This window comes from Myxocyprinus asiaticus, chromosome 22, assembly GCF_019703515.2.
Source record: "Myxocyprinus asiaticus isolate MX2 ecotype Aquarium Trade chromosome 22, UBuf_Myxa_2, whole genome shotgun sequence".
Taxonomy (NCBI): Eukaryota; Metazoa; Chordata; class Actinopteri; order Cypriniformes; family Catostomidae; genus Myxocyprinus; species Myxocyprinus asiaticus.
The window spans coordinates 13153891-13169611 of NC_059365.1; the positions used below are offsets into that span (position 1 = coordinate 13153891).

At 40.2% G+C, this 15721-nt stretch overlaps 1 protein-coding gene across 2 annotated transcripts in view; it reads right to left on the reverse strand.

Moving 5' to 3' along the window:
* Positions 1-7214: 7214 nt before the first annotated feature.
* LOC127413173 (5-hydroxytryptamine receptor 4-like) overlaps positions 7215-15721 on the reverse strand; it is a 189584-nt gene continuing 181077 nt past the window's right edge. For both annotated transcript variants that reach the window (XM_051650052.1, XM_051650053.1), the window contains one exon: positions 7215-8205. In XM_051650052.1, the coding sequence (XP_051506012.1) occupies positions 8118-8205 (88 nt within the window). In that variant the 3' untranslated portion in view covers positions 7215-8117. The remainder of the gene's footprint in view (positions 8206-15721) is intronic.

The following is a 15721-nucleotide window of genomic DNA, read 5'->3' on the forward strand; positions in this document are numbered from 1 at the left end:
CCTCTTGACAATACCCCATAGATTCTCTATGGGGTTCAGGTCTGGTGAGTTTGCTGGCCAGTCAAGCACACCAACACCATGGTCATTTAACCAACTTTTGGTGCTTTTGGCAGTGTGGGCAGGTGCCAAATCCTGCTGGAAAATGAAATCAGCATCTTTAAAAAGCTGGTCAGCAGAAGGAAGCATGAAGTGCTCCAAAATGTCTTGGTAAACGGGTGCAGTGACTTTGGTTTTCAAAAAACACAATGGACCAACACCAGCAGATGACATTGCACCCCAAATCATCACAGACTGTGGAAACTTAACACTGGACTTCAAGCAACTTGGGCTATGAGCTTCTCCACCCTTCCTCCAGACTCTTGGACCTTGGTTTCCAAATGAAAACTTGCTCTCATCCGAAAAGAGGACTTTGGAACACTGGGCAACAGTCCAGTTCTTCTTCTCCTTAGCCCAGGTAAGACGCCTCTGACGTTGTCTGTGGTTCAGGAGTGGAATACGACAACTGTAGCCAAATTCCTTGACACGTCTGTGTGTGGTGGCTCTTGATGCCTTGACCCCAGCCTCAGTCCATTCCTTGTGGAGTTCACCCAAATTCTTGAATCGATTTTGCTTGACAATCATAAGGCTGCGGTTCTCTCGGTTGGTTGTGCATCTTTTTCTTCCACACTTTTTCCTTCCACTCAACTTTCTGTTAACATGCTTGGATACAGCACTCTGTGAACAGCCAGCTTCTTTGGCAATGAATGTTTGTGGCTTACCCTCCTTGTGAAGGGTGTCAGTGATTGTCTTCTGGACAACTGTCAGATCAGCAGTCTTCCCCATGATTGTGTAGCCTAGTGAACCAAACTGAGAGACCATTTTGAAGGCTCAGGAAACCTTTGCAGGTGTTTTGAGTTGATTAGCTGATTGGCATGTCAAAATATTCTAATTTTTTGAGATAGTGAATTGGTGGGTTTTTGTTAAATGTGAGCCAAAATCATCACAATTAAAAGAACCAAAGACTTAAACTACTTCAGTCTGTGTGCATTGAATTTATTTAATACACGAGTTTCACAATTTGAGTTGAATTACTGAAATAAATGAACTTTTCCACGACATTCTAATTTATTGAGATGCACCTGTATATATATATATATATATATAAAAGAATTACCAGTTGCGAAGAGGTTTCTATTACAGCTGCTGAGAGAGTGACTAAAAGTCTTAATCCATCACTCTCTATTTTTTTTCCTCTTCTGGAAAGTCATTTAAACTTAATAGTGGATTTTTAGGGGTCCAAGCACAGAAGGTGCAGGAAACCTATTGTATTTATTCCGATTTTCTTCTTCATATTTTTTTTTCTGCCCTAAATGTGTCTGGGCGTCAGAGACCGTAAATCGTAGAGATTCCAAACTTGGCAGGATGGTTCCAAATCCTAGCATGATTCAGCAGAGTCCCAATATGAAAAGTTATCAAAGGAATTTAGAAATTCTGATTTATCTTCAAACGGTACGCCAAAACGTTCATAATGGGTGTGGCCACTTTTACTAAAATGGTTATAACTCTTGAACATATTGAGATATTATCACCAAAAACCAATCAGCTTTCAGCAGCTTTTAAAGTACATTTTCAAACAAGATATATTAAACAGAGATTGTCTACTAAAAAGAAAAACTAATTCACAAAACATCTAAAGCAATAGAAATTAAACATACAATAAATGAATAAACATGAATAAAAAATAAAATAAAATAATTGTCACCTTCAGGAAATCAGGAGGTAACTTATAAAGAAACCATAATTTTTTAATCAACAGAGCAGTTTTAGCGGCTTTCTCATTAAATGATGAACAAAGAGAGTAATAGAATAACTTAAGATCAACACAGAAAAGCCTAAAATTGGCCTTAGAATCAGTGACTTTACATTTATGGAGATGAAAATGGCCACAGAGTGTTAGCAGTTTTAACCTGTCATCCATTTCCTTTGTCCCTGAGTCCCAAATCAAAAACAATACATTCATTATTTCAAAAATAAAAAAGTTGAAACATGTTATTCAGACCTCCTCATTCTAAACAACTTTGCCTTAAGCACCATTGGTTTGAAACAAAACGTTCAATAAATACTTGAGATTATTTTAAAAGATTACTTTTTCGAACTATTTGTAGGCCGTTCGCCCGATCGGAACCAAACCAGTGCAGAAACATTCTCTGGATTCCCAAAATGAAAAGTTATCAAAGGAATTGTAAAATTGTAATTTATCATCAAATGGTATGCCAAAACATTTATAATGGGTGTGGCCACTTTTACTAAAATGGTTATAAATCTTGAACAGATTTAGATATTATCACCAAATTTGGTACACTTATGTATGAGGTCATTCTGAGGACACACAAAAATATTATGCACCTCTGCCTCTTGGTGGTGCTATAATGGTTAAAAACAAAAATGGCTCTAACTACGGAAACGTTGGTCCGATTGACTTGAAATTTTGCATGCAGTTTATTTGTCCAAGGTGTCATCAAGGAGGACAGTCACATATTTTGAAAAACATGGCCACCATCGGCCGATCAGCTTTCAGCAGCTTTAATATAGTCAGTTTGTGTAATTTGGCATCCACTGCCTCATTTCTGTCAATTCTGATTATTTTGGTTTTTTCTTCACATGTGCTTGGACCCCGATGATTGCCGCTTACGGCTATATTTTATTTTGGTCTTGGAGCAAATGGGTAAGTGAAAATAATATTTGCTGTGATCTCCCATTCATTGCTGTCGAATTTTACCCTGCAAAAACATTACAAAACCCGGAGTGTGAAAAAGGTCTATTACTCTCCCTGTTGAGTCCCATGCCAAGCATGCTGAGAACTAGAAATCCTCTGTCCAGTTTCAGTTAACCAAACAAAAAATATAAATGTTGTCCAAACACTAATGAATTAAGTAAAGCTGACAATACACTTTTTAGTTGAATCAACTTTTATATAAGTTCCCTTGGTTACTTGAATTCTTTGGGTAATATGAACAAATGAAGATTGAGTAAAACTGATGATAGTGAAAGTTTTTTTTTTTTTTAACATAGCTTCTGTAGTTAAAGGTTTCATGGAAAAGTATGCAAATTTTTTTTTTTACTCCCTTAAAGATATGAATGAAATAAGTGTCCTGAGATATCTCACCGGTCTCTGTGACAGCTTTAGACTTTGTAAACAACAAACAAAAATTGGTCCGTGGACCGCGGACATTGACGCTTTTCACCTGTCAATCATTTTGCTCGTTTTCATAGGGTTGTATTTAAAGCGGTTCACTGAGGGTATGATTCACAATGTTTGTCAGTTGAGGGTGCTATTGTGCCACTGTTGAATTTGACAGCCACAGGAACAAACAATGCTGCACTTTTGCTCAGTTTTGGTCTCAAAATGATCTTTGGAGGGTGGTGTTTTGGAATGAGGAGGCATGGCTAATTCAACGGCTCAGACATGTGAAAGCTTCAGAATGATAAATTCACTTACAGCACCTTTAACTCTAGCTTATTCTCTTGAAACACAGCATTGTGGTACTATGAATATTGTTAGTGCCTATATGATACATATTCCTCATTTTTTAATCGCTATGGATAAAATTGTCTGCTACATGATTAAATGTCATTATGAATGATAGTATATATGTTGGTTTGATGATTCGATGTGATATTTTGATAAAAATAAAAAAACAACACACAAAGTTTAATAACATCTCGTAGTCTTTAATTATCTTTTTTTTTAGAGCTGTCACATAGCAACAGAAAAAGTAATACACATAGCTCCCTGAAAGAGAAGCCTTACATGAAAATATCGATCTTAAATCCACCAAAATAAATACTGAGTTTGCAAAAGTTCTACAACTTGTTGGGAGATTTACAACACATTCACGCTTAGAACTTTTGCCTTCAGGGCTTTGAGGTGTTATAGAATGGTTTGTATGTGAGGCTGTGCATGGAAGTTTTAAGGAGGCTGGGGGCATTAAAATATGGAACAATTCCACATGAAATTCTGACTTCAATTACTACACTGAAGGTCCAGTATCTGGGCATGAAGGTTTTGGGAGAGCTCTGAATGATACTTCTGTCATATCTGACACACCACGTCTTTTGGCCCACTCTTTTAGAAGCAATAATTAATGGCTCATATAGGAGTATTTTAAGTACTGTCATGGGTAGGAAGTTTACATTTTTCCCCCAAATCTATACATATCCATCTGGGCTCATAACACAATATATTCCCTTTTCATAACTCAAGGGAGATCTGTTGTCTGCTCTTAGCTCGCAGTTCCAAATTCTAATTTAAACAAAGTGATGAGATCCAAACAGTAATTGAAAGGAAATTGTGCAAGCTGTTTGCTCTTGTAACCAACAAAGCTGCTTACAGTTAAAGGAATAGTGCACCCAAAAATTAAAACATTTTGTCATCATTTATGTTTTCTAAAAACAAAAAATATTTATGTTGTTCTAAAACTGTACAACTTTCCTTGTTTAGTGGAAAACAAAATTAGATATTTATATTATTATATACAATAAAAGATCAGCTTGGGGGGCCTGGGTAGCTCAGCGAGTAAAGACACTGACTACCACCCTTGGAGTTCACGTGTTCAAATCCCAGGGCGTGCTAAGTGAATCCAGCCAGGTCTCCTAAACAACCAAATTGGCCTGGTTGGTAGGGAGGGTAGAGTCACATGGGGTAACCTCCTCGTGGTCACCATAATGTGGCTCGCTCTCGGTTGGGTGCATGGTGAGTTGTGCGTGGATGCCGTGGTGGATGGCGCGCGGTAAAGTGCTCAACAAGCCATGTGATAAGATGCGCGGGTTGACGGTCTCAGATGCAGAGGCAACTGAGATTTGTCCTCCGCCACCCGGATTGAGGCGAGACACTATGCCACCACAAGGACTTAGAGTGCATTGGGAATTGGGCATTCCAAATTGGAGAAAAAAAAAAAAGAAAAAGATCAGCTTGGACATTCAACTAATGTTCTCCTTAGGCGTTCCATGGAAGTAAGAAAGTTTTTAAGTTTGGAATGACATGAAGGTGAGTAAATAGTGACAGAATTTTAATTTTTGGGTAAACAATAATGACAAATTACCTTTAAATCAAAGGATGCTACATAACTGAGTGTGTAAAAATGAAAACTGAAGGTCAGTAATTTAGACATTAAATATCTCTATCAGATCCTTGTGGGTGGATGGCTTGCCAGGGAAATCCTTTGATTGTACGTTACAACCTTACAAAAAACTTTTTCTGCAATATTTTCAACCACTACCAGCATTTAATTGTGTTAACTTGCACAGTTTCACTGCAAATCACAATGATCATGTACGTCCGCGAGATGGCTGTGAAGGCACAACCATCCACATGTTGGATTGTTAAAAAACAAGTAGCCTGACAGCTTATCTGGACATTGCTTTGAATTACATTTTGGAATTCATGGTCAGCGTTTACTGATATACCAAACTGAAAGAAGAGATGCATCAGACTAAAACATTTAAAGGAACACACAGACCACTATCAAATTTCTTGCATAAAAATATATTCCTATGTACAATAAACTTCAAACAAAGCTCTAGCTTTAGAAATTAAATATCAGTTGATAAAAACATATGAACATGAAAAAAGAAACCAAAAGTGGGCATTCCCTAGAACTGGGTAATGTAGCTAGCTTTGTTTGCAATACAGGTCAGAATTACAAAAAATAAAGCCATAATAGATTCTTCCGTTGGCTGAACAAATTGCAGTCTCTTTCTCTCATTCGGTCTCATTTGTTACTTCATCACATTACCACGCATATCACTCCAACAAATGATTACATTATGAAAACTGATCACCAATGTCATATTCATTCAACTTTCATATTCTTCAAATATTAGTTTGGTCTGCAATAATATATTTGTGACCAGAATACTGAATGACTTGTGGATACAATAATTTTTATATTATAAAAGTGCTACAAGTGCTTTATTTGCAGGAGAGGTCGCCATTTGAAAATAATCAGGAAAACGATGCATGAGGATAGTGCTGAGATGTACGTTTGATATTTGTTGTTGTTGTATGTATTATGTTAACGTCATTGTCATAGATGTGTCAAGTAGAAAGTCAGTACTTCCCTGCAAAATAATGAAAAACTTCACTTTTCCCTCATGAAACTGGCTGACACATACAGAAAAACATAATTTTTTAAAAAATATTTACATTTCTTAGATCAATTCAAACAACTATTTGTGTACTGAAAGGCAAGTGCTAAAATTAGGAATTGTTCTGGGTCAGTACTGATGTGTTGGACACTTTAAGGAGCAAATATATTTAGGCCCTCAGCTCTGGAAGTCAGCTTTATAATGGCACATCACTGCTTATGGAGTGCTTAGTTTAAGAAAAAATATATTTGAGAAATGTATGTATATATGTATGTAAATATATATATAACAATTCTTTTAAGGTCATTCAATAGGTTTGTGTGAGGAACAGGCATAAATTTATGTCATTATATGCACTGAAAATCTTCCCCCTCAGTCGCAGCTCTTAAATCTCATTTGCACTTCCACATATTCAAACTTAGCACCTCAAGATGCGTCGCTAAAGCCATTAGTTCTTTGGTGTCTCGTGACTAATTTGAATACACAAAAGCATGAATGAAATTTGGTCACACTCTATGGTCATTTTATGTAGAAAAGAGGCTTGGAAGAATTAAGTCAGTCAAACTGGTTTGGAATGACATGAGAGTAATTAAAAGAAGACAGAATTTAAATTTTTGGGTGAATTATCCCTTTAAGAAAGTCTGCAAGAACAACTTCAGATTTCTGTAGATATTTTTGCCCAAAACCATTACAACCACTCGGCCTCAAGGTAACCCATGGTCATTTTTGGCTAAGGCCAGTGCCGTTTAAGACATAGTAGTTGAAATTTGGCCCTGGTTGCTGTCACCAAAGGTTTTGTTTGTAGACCCTGACACATTCTCAGTAATAGAGAGTCACCAGGCATCATGTAGCTAAAGCACTCTTATAAATACTGTGCATGCTAGTGACTTGTAATGCATGGGAAGCACAATCCTGACCTGACTGAGAATGGTTTACAAGCCAACAGCATGAAATTTTTGTCTGTGACCAGTACAACTCATTGCTCAAAGAGCCTTAGATGTCTTACAGTACATAAAGGAGATTTCAATTCATATATATATATATATATATATATATATATATATATATATATATATATATATATATATATATATATATAATCAATTTTCATGGCTAGAAGAAAAATGTGTTATCTTGCCAAAATCCTAGGTATAAGGATGATGCATCTGTGTCTAAAACTAAAATATACTTAACATTATGTTTTTATAAAATAATTTGGTGGTGCATCTTTGGAATAAATTGTATTCACCAAAAGGCATAATTTCTGCTGCATTCCTTGTCATACAAGTGTGTACGCAGACACTGGAAAGATCTCTCCCCACCAACATACAGAAATTTGATGATTTATTCTTTGATCTCACAATTAAATTATTTTCTTTCATTAAAGGCCTTTCTTTTTACTTTAAAATTTTAAATTCAATTGAAATTCCATATTGTTTTAAAGCATCAACTGTTGGTCTGAGATTTCATAGCTGAAAAGATGAAAAGAAAAACCAATCCCTTAACAGTGCTCCCAGCTGTACCTCTTAATACTGTGGTGTGAATGTTTTTGAGTCTTAACTATCTTTTATTTAAAGAATAAAACTAATCTGGATCTTCTGAACAAAGTGTCATTTTTTCTGCAGTACCTTTCAGAAAGTGCGATCCTGACTCTGGATCTAATGAAAGCCTCTCCAGATAAAGCTTGTAAGATGTTTTGGGTTTGGAAATTGCATTCCCAGGGGAACCAATAAAAAAAAAAGAAGAAAAACATATTGTGGAATTTTTCACCACCATTCCTTTACAATGGAAATACTCATATCCTAAAATATAGACCAAATACCTTTGGCAACATTGTTCTTTCCTTTATTGTTCACCAGCTCTTTGAGCAAATACTTTAGTCTGCCTCCCAGAATGTAAGTCCTGAAATGCTCGGGTCAGGTTTGAGCTGCAGGCAGGGTGGTATGGAATGGCACCTTCCAGTGATGGTCCTCATTAGAGGGTGACTTGTGTCAGAAACATGACTCCTGGGACTCTGTATCATTCTGTACTGACAGTTTCTCATGTTCAGTGTGGTTTCCATTGTGAAGAACTGAATACCTGAAAGAAAAAAAAAAAAGAGACACTACTTCACTACTAAATTCAACTGTAACATTTATAAGCACCTTCCAATCACATATTCATCTCTCTGCTTGCTTCAAGAAGAATTCTGAAGTGAACTGGAAGAGCTGATCAGCAGATATGTGGCATAATATAATAAATCATGTAACCTCTACAGTGCTGAAAAGCTTGGTTGCCATTGACCAAATATATCTGAGACAGTTGGGTTTGGCTCTGGTATTTATTTATATTTCCCTGAAGAGCTATTGTTGGAAATATAATAAATATAAAAAAATGGCTTTTCAGCAAGTATACAGTCCTTACTGCAGTCACTATTGTCAATGGTGATCATCATATATCATTATAAGGTGCATTATAAGTGCTTTCCATATTAAAGGGATTTATACAGTAGCTATACAGGGATTCAGATCAGATGTGCATACAGTGTGAAGAATTTATGTTTTTTTTATTCTTACAGCTGAAGTGTGTAATATTTGTGCCACTAGAATCATCAAGTGGAATTGCAAATATAATGACTGCTTTCAAAGAGGTTTCACAAATACTCGCCCTCGCTTCCATTGGTCAGCTAAACAGATTGGTTGAGCCAATGTTGCTGTGTCGGGCTGGTTGGGATGCTCAAACAAACAGAGCAATGTTTTGATAGCGCCACAGAGCCACACACTGCGTCTAAAATCGAGTACTGTCAGAGTATGTACTGTATTTGATGAAGAATGCACTTCTCGGCTTTTTCTTTTAGATGAACCGCTATTTACATTGTCATTTGCGGTGTGGGTCGGGAATCAATAGGCATGGGAAGACTGCGGGTCATTTAGCCAAGGCAATGTTTTTAAATGTCAAATAATGTTTATCTTTCTCATCTTTTTTCTGTTAATTATCACCACAACGTTAGGCTATATGTCTATTTTTCTTAAATGCTCCAACTAAGAGTGCCTAATGTTAGTTTGATTGCTTGAGTGACGTGAGCAAATAAACCATTTTTGTCTACCTGATATAGTAGATTAATTTTAATGCGTGTGTGGTTCGGGTCGCGGTCCTTATGTTAAACGGGTCAGGACAGGTACGGAATTAAATTAGTGCTGCTGTTGGATAACGGGTTGGGTGTTCTGTTAAGTACTGTGGGTGCAGGGGGGTGCGGGTTTACAAATCAGGACCTGTGCAGGACTCTGACGTAACATCTCCTCAGCTCCTGAGGGATAATGGGATAGTAAAGTGTCCAGTCGGTCTGCTCTTCAGAATCTTGCCGAAAATAGCAGGTCTTTCAGGTATTTCTCACTTACTGTTTTATGAATACTGAGGATTCGGACATACTACACCACTGGCATACTACATACTGTAGTAGAGAAGTATGGATATTCAGACACAACGACAGTGTTTACAATTTTCATGGAATCAGCCTAAAAATTTATAACTTATAGTTGGGTATGTTAACCGGGGATAGGAGAATGTATTTTTACATTGAAAATATTACACATTTCACCTTTAAATCAGATGGAAACCTTAACACCTTGTGTATTCCAGCACCCTAAAAGAAATGGTGACCCTGTGAAATGGTTTGAAACCTGCTGGAAAAACATTTGTGCATCTAGATGACCTATGTACAATATTTCTTGCTTTGTTAAACTACTGAAGCAGAACATATTGCCCTACTGTTGCACACTGCTCAGCTTCCTCAGTCTGTAGCCGCACCAGCCATGAACTCCCATTTCTTACGGGCCAAGAAAAAAATCATTACAATCTCTGTTCATAAACAAGCAAATTCAAGGCAATTCCTGTGGGGCAATTGGGCATGAAATTTACCTGGGAAAAAGATTAAAAAGAAAAAGCTCTCAAAAGTCACCAGTGTTCTGGGATTTAGAAAGGAAACGTGCAACAGCTTTTCAGTGAAGCAGAACCCAAAATTGCTGCCACATTGCAGCTTTCTAACAGTAGTTTGCCATAAGATGGCCCTGCACGAGCCAAGCAAAGCCTGCAAACATACAACACTCCCCACTACACTTCAGTAATGTCTTGATCATGCTGGTACATCCAGTCTATACATTAGCTGGCTGTATTAGAGGGAGAGCTCATTAATTTACATGAGCATTAGCTTTGGGTCTTACACACACAGAGGTAGGATCTACATCACTCATTCTAAAGACTTTATTCTTAATTATGTGTGCCTGTGCACCGGGAAACTGCAGTGCCAGTCACACAAGCAAGACTAAACAGATCCCTGAAGAGTGACAGGAGAGAAACAGTGGTATAAGTTGGACTTAACCACCAGAGACCCAATCATTGATATGAATTATATATTTCCTTTTCCCCCTTGAAAATGTTTTAGGAAATTACCTGTAACAGAGATAATGTTTATGCATCATGCATTTTCTTTAGGGTAAAGGGAAAAATGGGTTATCAAAGTTGCAAAATGTCACTATTTTTATTATTAAGTATACAAGCACACATGCTTTTACTTTCTTATAAATCTCTCCCAGCAAGCTAGGAAGCTGAAATGTGGATTTATTCATGTCAAGGCAGCCCTCAGACGCACTCTAAAGTTTAATGATCCTGGGATATTCCTACACATCATTAACCCTCCTGTAAATTACACTGAAATATGCATTTAAAAAGAGGCCTTAAATAGTTGCTTTGACCTTCATAAACGCTTTCCCATAAAGCTATAAGGCTGAAATGTAAGTATGTTCACCCCAGAGCCATCCTGTGACACTCAAACTCCTTTTACAATACTGTATTTGTTGACAATTTACTGAATGAGCACTGTTTGTGTGAATTACATTGAAAATGTGTTGACTGCAATGGTGCATTTGTGTAATATTTGAGAAAATGGTCTCAATTGTAATGTTTTATTGAGATTTTGCCTTTCGCTATTCACGGTTGTGATTTTGCTACAGTGGGTGTCTGGAGATTAAACATTACATATATATTTTTACTACATATGAATAGGCCTATGCATGAAACGATATGAATACTATAATAAATATATAGGTTTGTTCACCTAAGTGCTGCTATATATTACTTTATGGTTTATCAAAAAGACAGTAGCTAGTGTGTTTTCTTGTATGTGCTTTATATGACTAATCGAATATTTACAATATTTACAGTAATGTGCAAAAGTCTTAGGCACATAAGATGTTTCACAAAAACATCTGTCTTAAGATGGTTATTTCTATCTTCAGCTTCAGTGTGTCAATAGAAAATATACATTTTAGACTCCCAAACATTCCAAACAGAATAGAAACAAGAACAGGGAGCCCTGCAACAGATGGCATGTCACCCACAGAGCCCCCCACTGAACATCGAATCAGACTGGGATTATGTGAAGAGACAGAAGCAATTGAGACAGCCTAAATAGATAGAAGAACTGTGGCGATTTGTGGTTTACTGGACTTTGCACGACGTTAACTGATAAATGAAAAGTATTTATGGCATTTTTTTTTAAGAAATCCTCACTATGCAAAGTTTTTCATAAATGTGATAACCTAGTAATTTCAGGCTTTCCTGACATTAGTGGCTCTCCACGCTCACTGATGTATGAAAATGAGAGCAGCTATAACCTAAAACAAGTTAGATCTGAGCTTTACCGTCTGCCCAGTCATGAAGAGCAACAATGTAACAAAGAGTTAAAATTTTGTAAAGTGAAAATGAATGACCAACAGTGACAAAATATGTATGAATTTATCACAGTTATTGGTAGGGACAAATATAGGTTTTTTTTTTGACATTGATAGGCATGGTACATGCCAAAATGCAATGTTCCCTCTAAGCAGCATGTGTGCAGCACTTCTGATTTTGCTCCGGTGAAGACAGAAAAAAATTCTATGCAGAAGGCAGACTTAAAAATGTCTGGGAAAAGCTAGAAATGTCTTGAATTATAGCTAAATGAATGGACAGCAATTGAACTGGAGTCCATCTACATGTCCACTCATTTTCAGAATGGAACTGAAGCTGTGAGCGTAAATATGCAGCAGCAATTATTAATTTGCACGATATGGACCTCGTCTTCAACAGTCAGAATATTTCAAGTTTACAGCAGCACCATAATTTAAAACTAATGACTGTGTCCAAACATACAACATTATTATTTTTCTGCCTTGCTTTCTCCAGGTAATGACTTATTTTTCTTGTAATCTCGACGAAACAAGTTTGTGACAAGGAGGAGGGCGGAGCTGGGCCGTGACTAAGCACGCCCGGCCCCCAATTGGGCTAATCAGCCAAGGAGAGTGATAAGTGCACTGGGATGCGGCAGTTCGAGAGAGAGAGAGAGCCACATGCAGCTGCCGTGTGTGTGTTTGTGTTTGTGTCTTTTTGTTTAAATTAAATATTATTTTGACCGTTCAGCCGGTTCCCGCCTCCTCCTTTCCCATTTTTGACCTTGTTACATTGGTGCCGAAGCCCGGGAAGGAGGAGGGATGTGCTGTCGTGGAGTTTGCCACTGCCATCCGCCCAAAGGAGTAGCTGCGCCATCTGCCGGGGGACAGAGGAGTCGCTGCCAGCCGCCTGGACGCGGAGGAGGGGCTCGCTGCTGGCCGCCTGGAGCGGTGGAGCCGCTGCCAGGGGCGGAGGGGCTCCCTACCGGCCGCCAAAATGCGGAGGGGCATTCCATCTGCCAGGGGTCGGAGGACTTGCTCCGGTTCACCTGTGGAGGAGCGGCTGTCGTCCGCCAGAGGGTGGAGGAGTGGTTGAGGACCAGGCAACGGCGTGTCTGGGAACTGGCAAGTTTTTTTCTCTCTCTCACTGTCGCTCCGCCTTGCCCTTTCCCTCTCCTCTATTTTTTTTCCTCCCCTCGTCCCCCTCCCCAGCTCTAGAGAGGTGGGGAAAAGCCTGCCAGCAGGCGGGGCCAGAAGGGCAGTGTGTCCCCCCCCCTGATAATTATAACTATCATTCTGGCACACTTAGTTTAATATTTATTCATTTTTCCACACCCTCAATAAGTTAGTCTACCAAAATGTTATAAATAGCCTAATAAAGAAATGTCTTTTAATTTTCACTTCTTTTGCAATGCATATTGACGTCATTAAAATCTGTTGAGCTGTTCATTTGCATTTGTAGTTGAGAAAACCAAAAGAGCAAAGACTACATACATTGCTCTCAGTGTGAAATAAAGGCAAAGAATCGTAAGGAATTTACTTGCATTAATGTCACAGCAATACCACGGCAAGGCTCATTCGAAATAAACTGGCCAGTGAACTACTGGTCTGTGTTCTGCATATGTTTTGCAATTTAGAGTGGCTCACTGTTGCTTTCGACATATTTGAACGTCATGGTTACTTGTGTAACCTCCGTTCCCTGATGGAGGGAATGAGACATTGTGTCGATGTAGTGACAATAGGGGTCACTCTTGGGAGCCCGAGACACCTCTGGTCTTTGATAAAAGGCCAATGAAAATTGGCGAGTGGTATTTTCATGCCACTCCCCTGGACATACGGGTATAAAAGGAGCTGTATGCAACCACTCATTCAGGTTTTATGCTGAAGAGCCGATATAAGGTCCGGCCATTTCAGCGAGTAGTTCGGTGTTGTGGCTGGAGGGACACAACATCTCGTTCCCTCCATCAGGGAACGGAGGTTACACAAGTAACCATGACGTTCCCTATCTGTCACTCACTCGATGTTGTGTCGATGTAGTGACACTAGGGGTCCCTATACGAAACACCACAACTGGCTGAACTGTGTTATGTGAACTGGTGGTGTGTGGTGGGTAGACTACTGTATGCCACAAAGCCAGCACACCAGGTCGACACGTAACCTCCCCAAACATAGTTATGAGTGTCGAACAGCCCTTTTGGGACAAATTAGCTACCCAAACGATAGAGACAGGCTAACCCAGTCGTGGCCTCTTTTCCCCTTCTTTTTTTCCACTCCCTAAAAAAGAAGGGGGATTATCCGACTGGGCCGCCAGGTCCCTCCCAAGGGGAAGACACCGCGGAGACCACAGCTCGCCCAAAGAAAGGGGGGGATATTTAAGTGGAAAAATACATCACATGGTCTTTCCGACCATGTGGAGAGTCTTCAAGGTAGATCCTACCCAAAGGGGGAGGAGTTATTACAAACATGGAGACTGGGGCAGAGGGGCTCTGCCCAAGGAAGACGCAGTTTGCCAACAGGGAAATGAATTAGCGGAAGATATATATCGCATGGGGTTAGCCTTACAGGGACCCGCCACATGCGGAGCACCTACCCCAGAACAGGATTCTTAGTTAGCACGTGTACTGGGCCAGCAGCGAGTCTCTCTGAAAACTCGACTGCCACAGGACTCAGAGGAAGTCAACCAGGGAACAAAGTTTGTGAACACTACTGGGAATTAATGGCGCACGTCTTCAGCTCAAAAGGAGGTGGAAGGCACTATGTGCAAGCGATACACCCGGCTGGCTATCCCGGGCTTATCCGCTTGTGTTACATGCCATTACCTGGGACGAAACCGGTTCCACCCAGAGGCTGTAGAACCTTGCAAAGGTGTTGGGTGTTGCCCAGCCTGCTGCTCTGCAAATGTCTGTAAGAGAAGCACCCCTGGTCAGGGCCCAGGAAGCCGCTACACCCCTGGTAGAATGGGCTCGTAGCCTTACCAGGGGCGGCATGTCCTGGGCGTGATATGCCATAGTTATGGCGTCAATGAGCCAGTGAGCGATCCTCTGCTTGGAGATAGCGCTTCCTTTATGCTGTGCACCAAAGCAGACAAAGAGCTGCTCAGAGATCCTAAAGCTCTGCGTTTGATCCAAATAGATGTGTAAAGCGTGCACCGGACACAGCAACAACAGGGCTGGGTCTGCATCCTCCTGGGGCAGTGCTTGCAGGTTCACCACCTGGTCCCTAAAAGGGGTCGTGGGAACCTTGGGTACATAGCCCGGTTGGGGTCTCAGGATCACGTGAGAGTAACCCGGACCGAACTCCAGGCACGTTTCGCTGACAGAGAATGCTTGCAGGTCTCCTACCCTCTTGTTGGAAGTGAGCGCAGTCAGGGGGGCAGTCTTCAAGGAGAGTGCCTTATGCTTGGCTGACTGCAAAGGCTCAAAGGGGGCTCTCTGAAGACACTGAAGAACTACAGAGAGGTCCCATGAGGGAACGAGGCGTGGTCTAGAGGGATTCAGCCTCCTGGTGCCTCTTAGGAACCTGATGATCAGGTCGTGGTTCTCAAAGGACTTACCGTCAACTGCGTCGTGGTGTGCTGCTATGGTGGCAACGTACACCTTCAAGGTGGAAGGGGACAGCCTCCCTTCCAACCTCTCCTGCAGGAAGGAAAGCACTGATCCGACTGCGCATCTCTGGGGGTCTTCCCATCGGGAAGAACACCACTAGCGAACAGACGCCACTTAAAGGCATACAGGCGCCTCGTAGAGGGGGCCCTAGCCTGAGTGATCGTGTCTGCCACCGCAGGTGGGGGAAACACATATTTGCGCAGGCCAGGGGGCCAGCTGTGTGCCAGCATGTCTATGCCAAGGGGAGCCTTGGTGAGGGTGTACCAGAGCGGGCAGTGGGATGATTCTTGGGAGGCGAACAGGTCC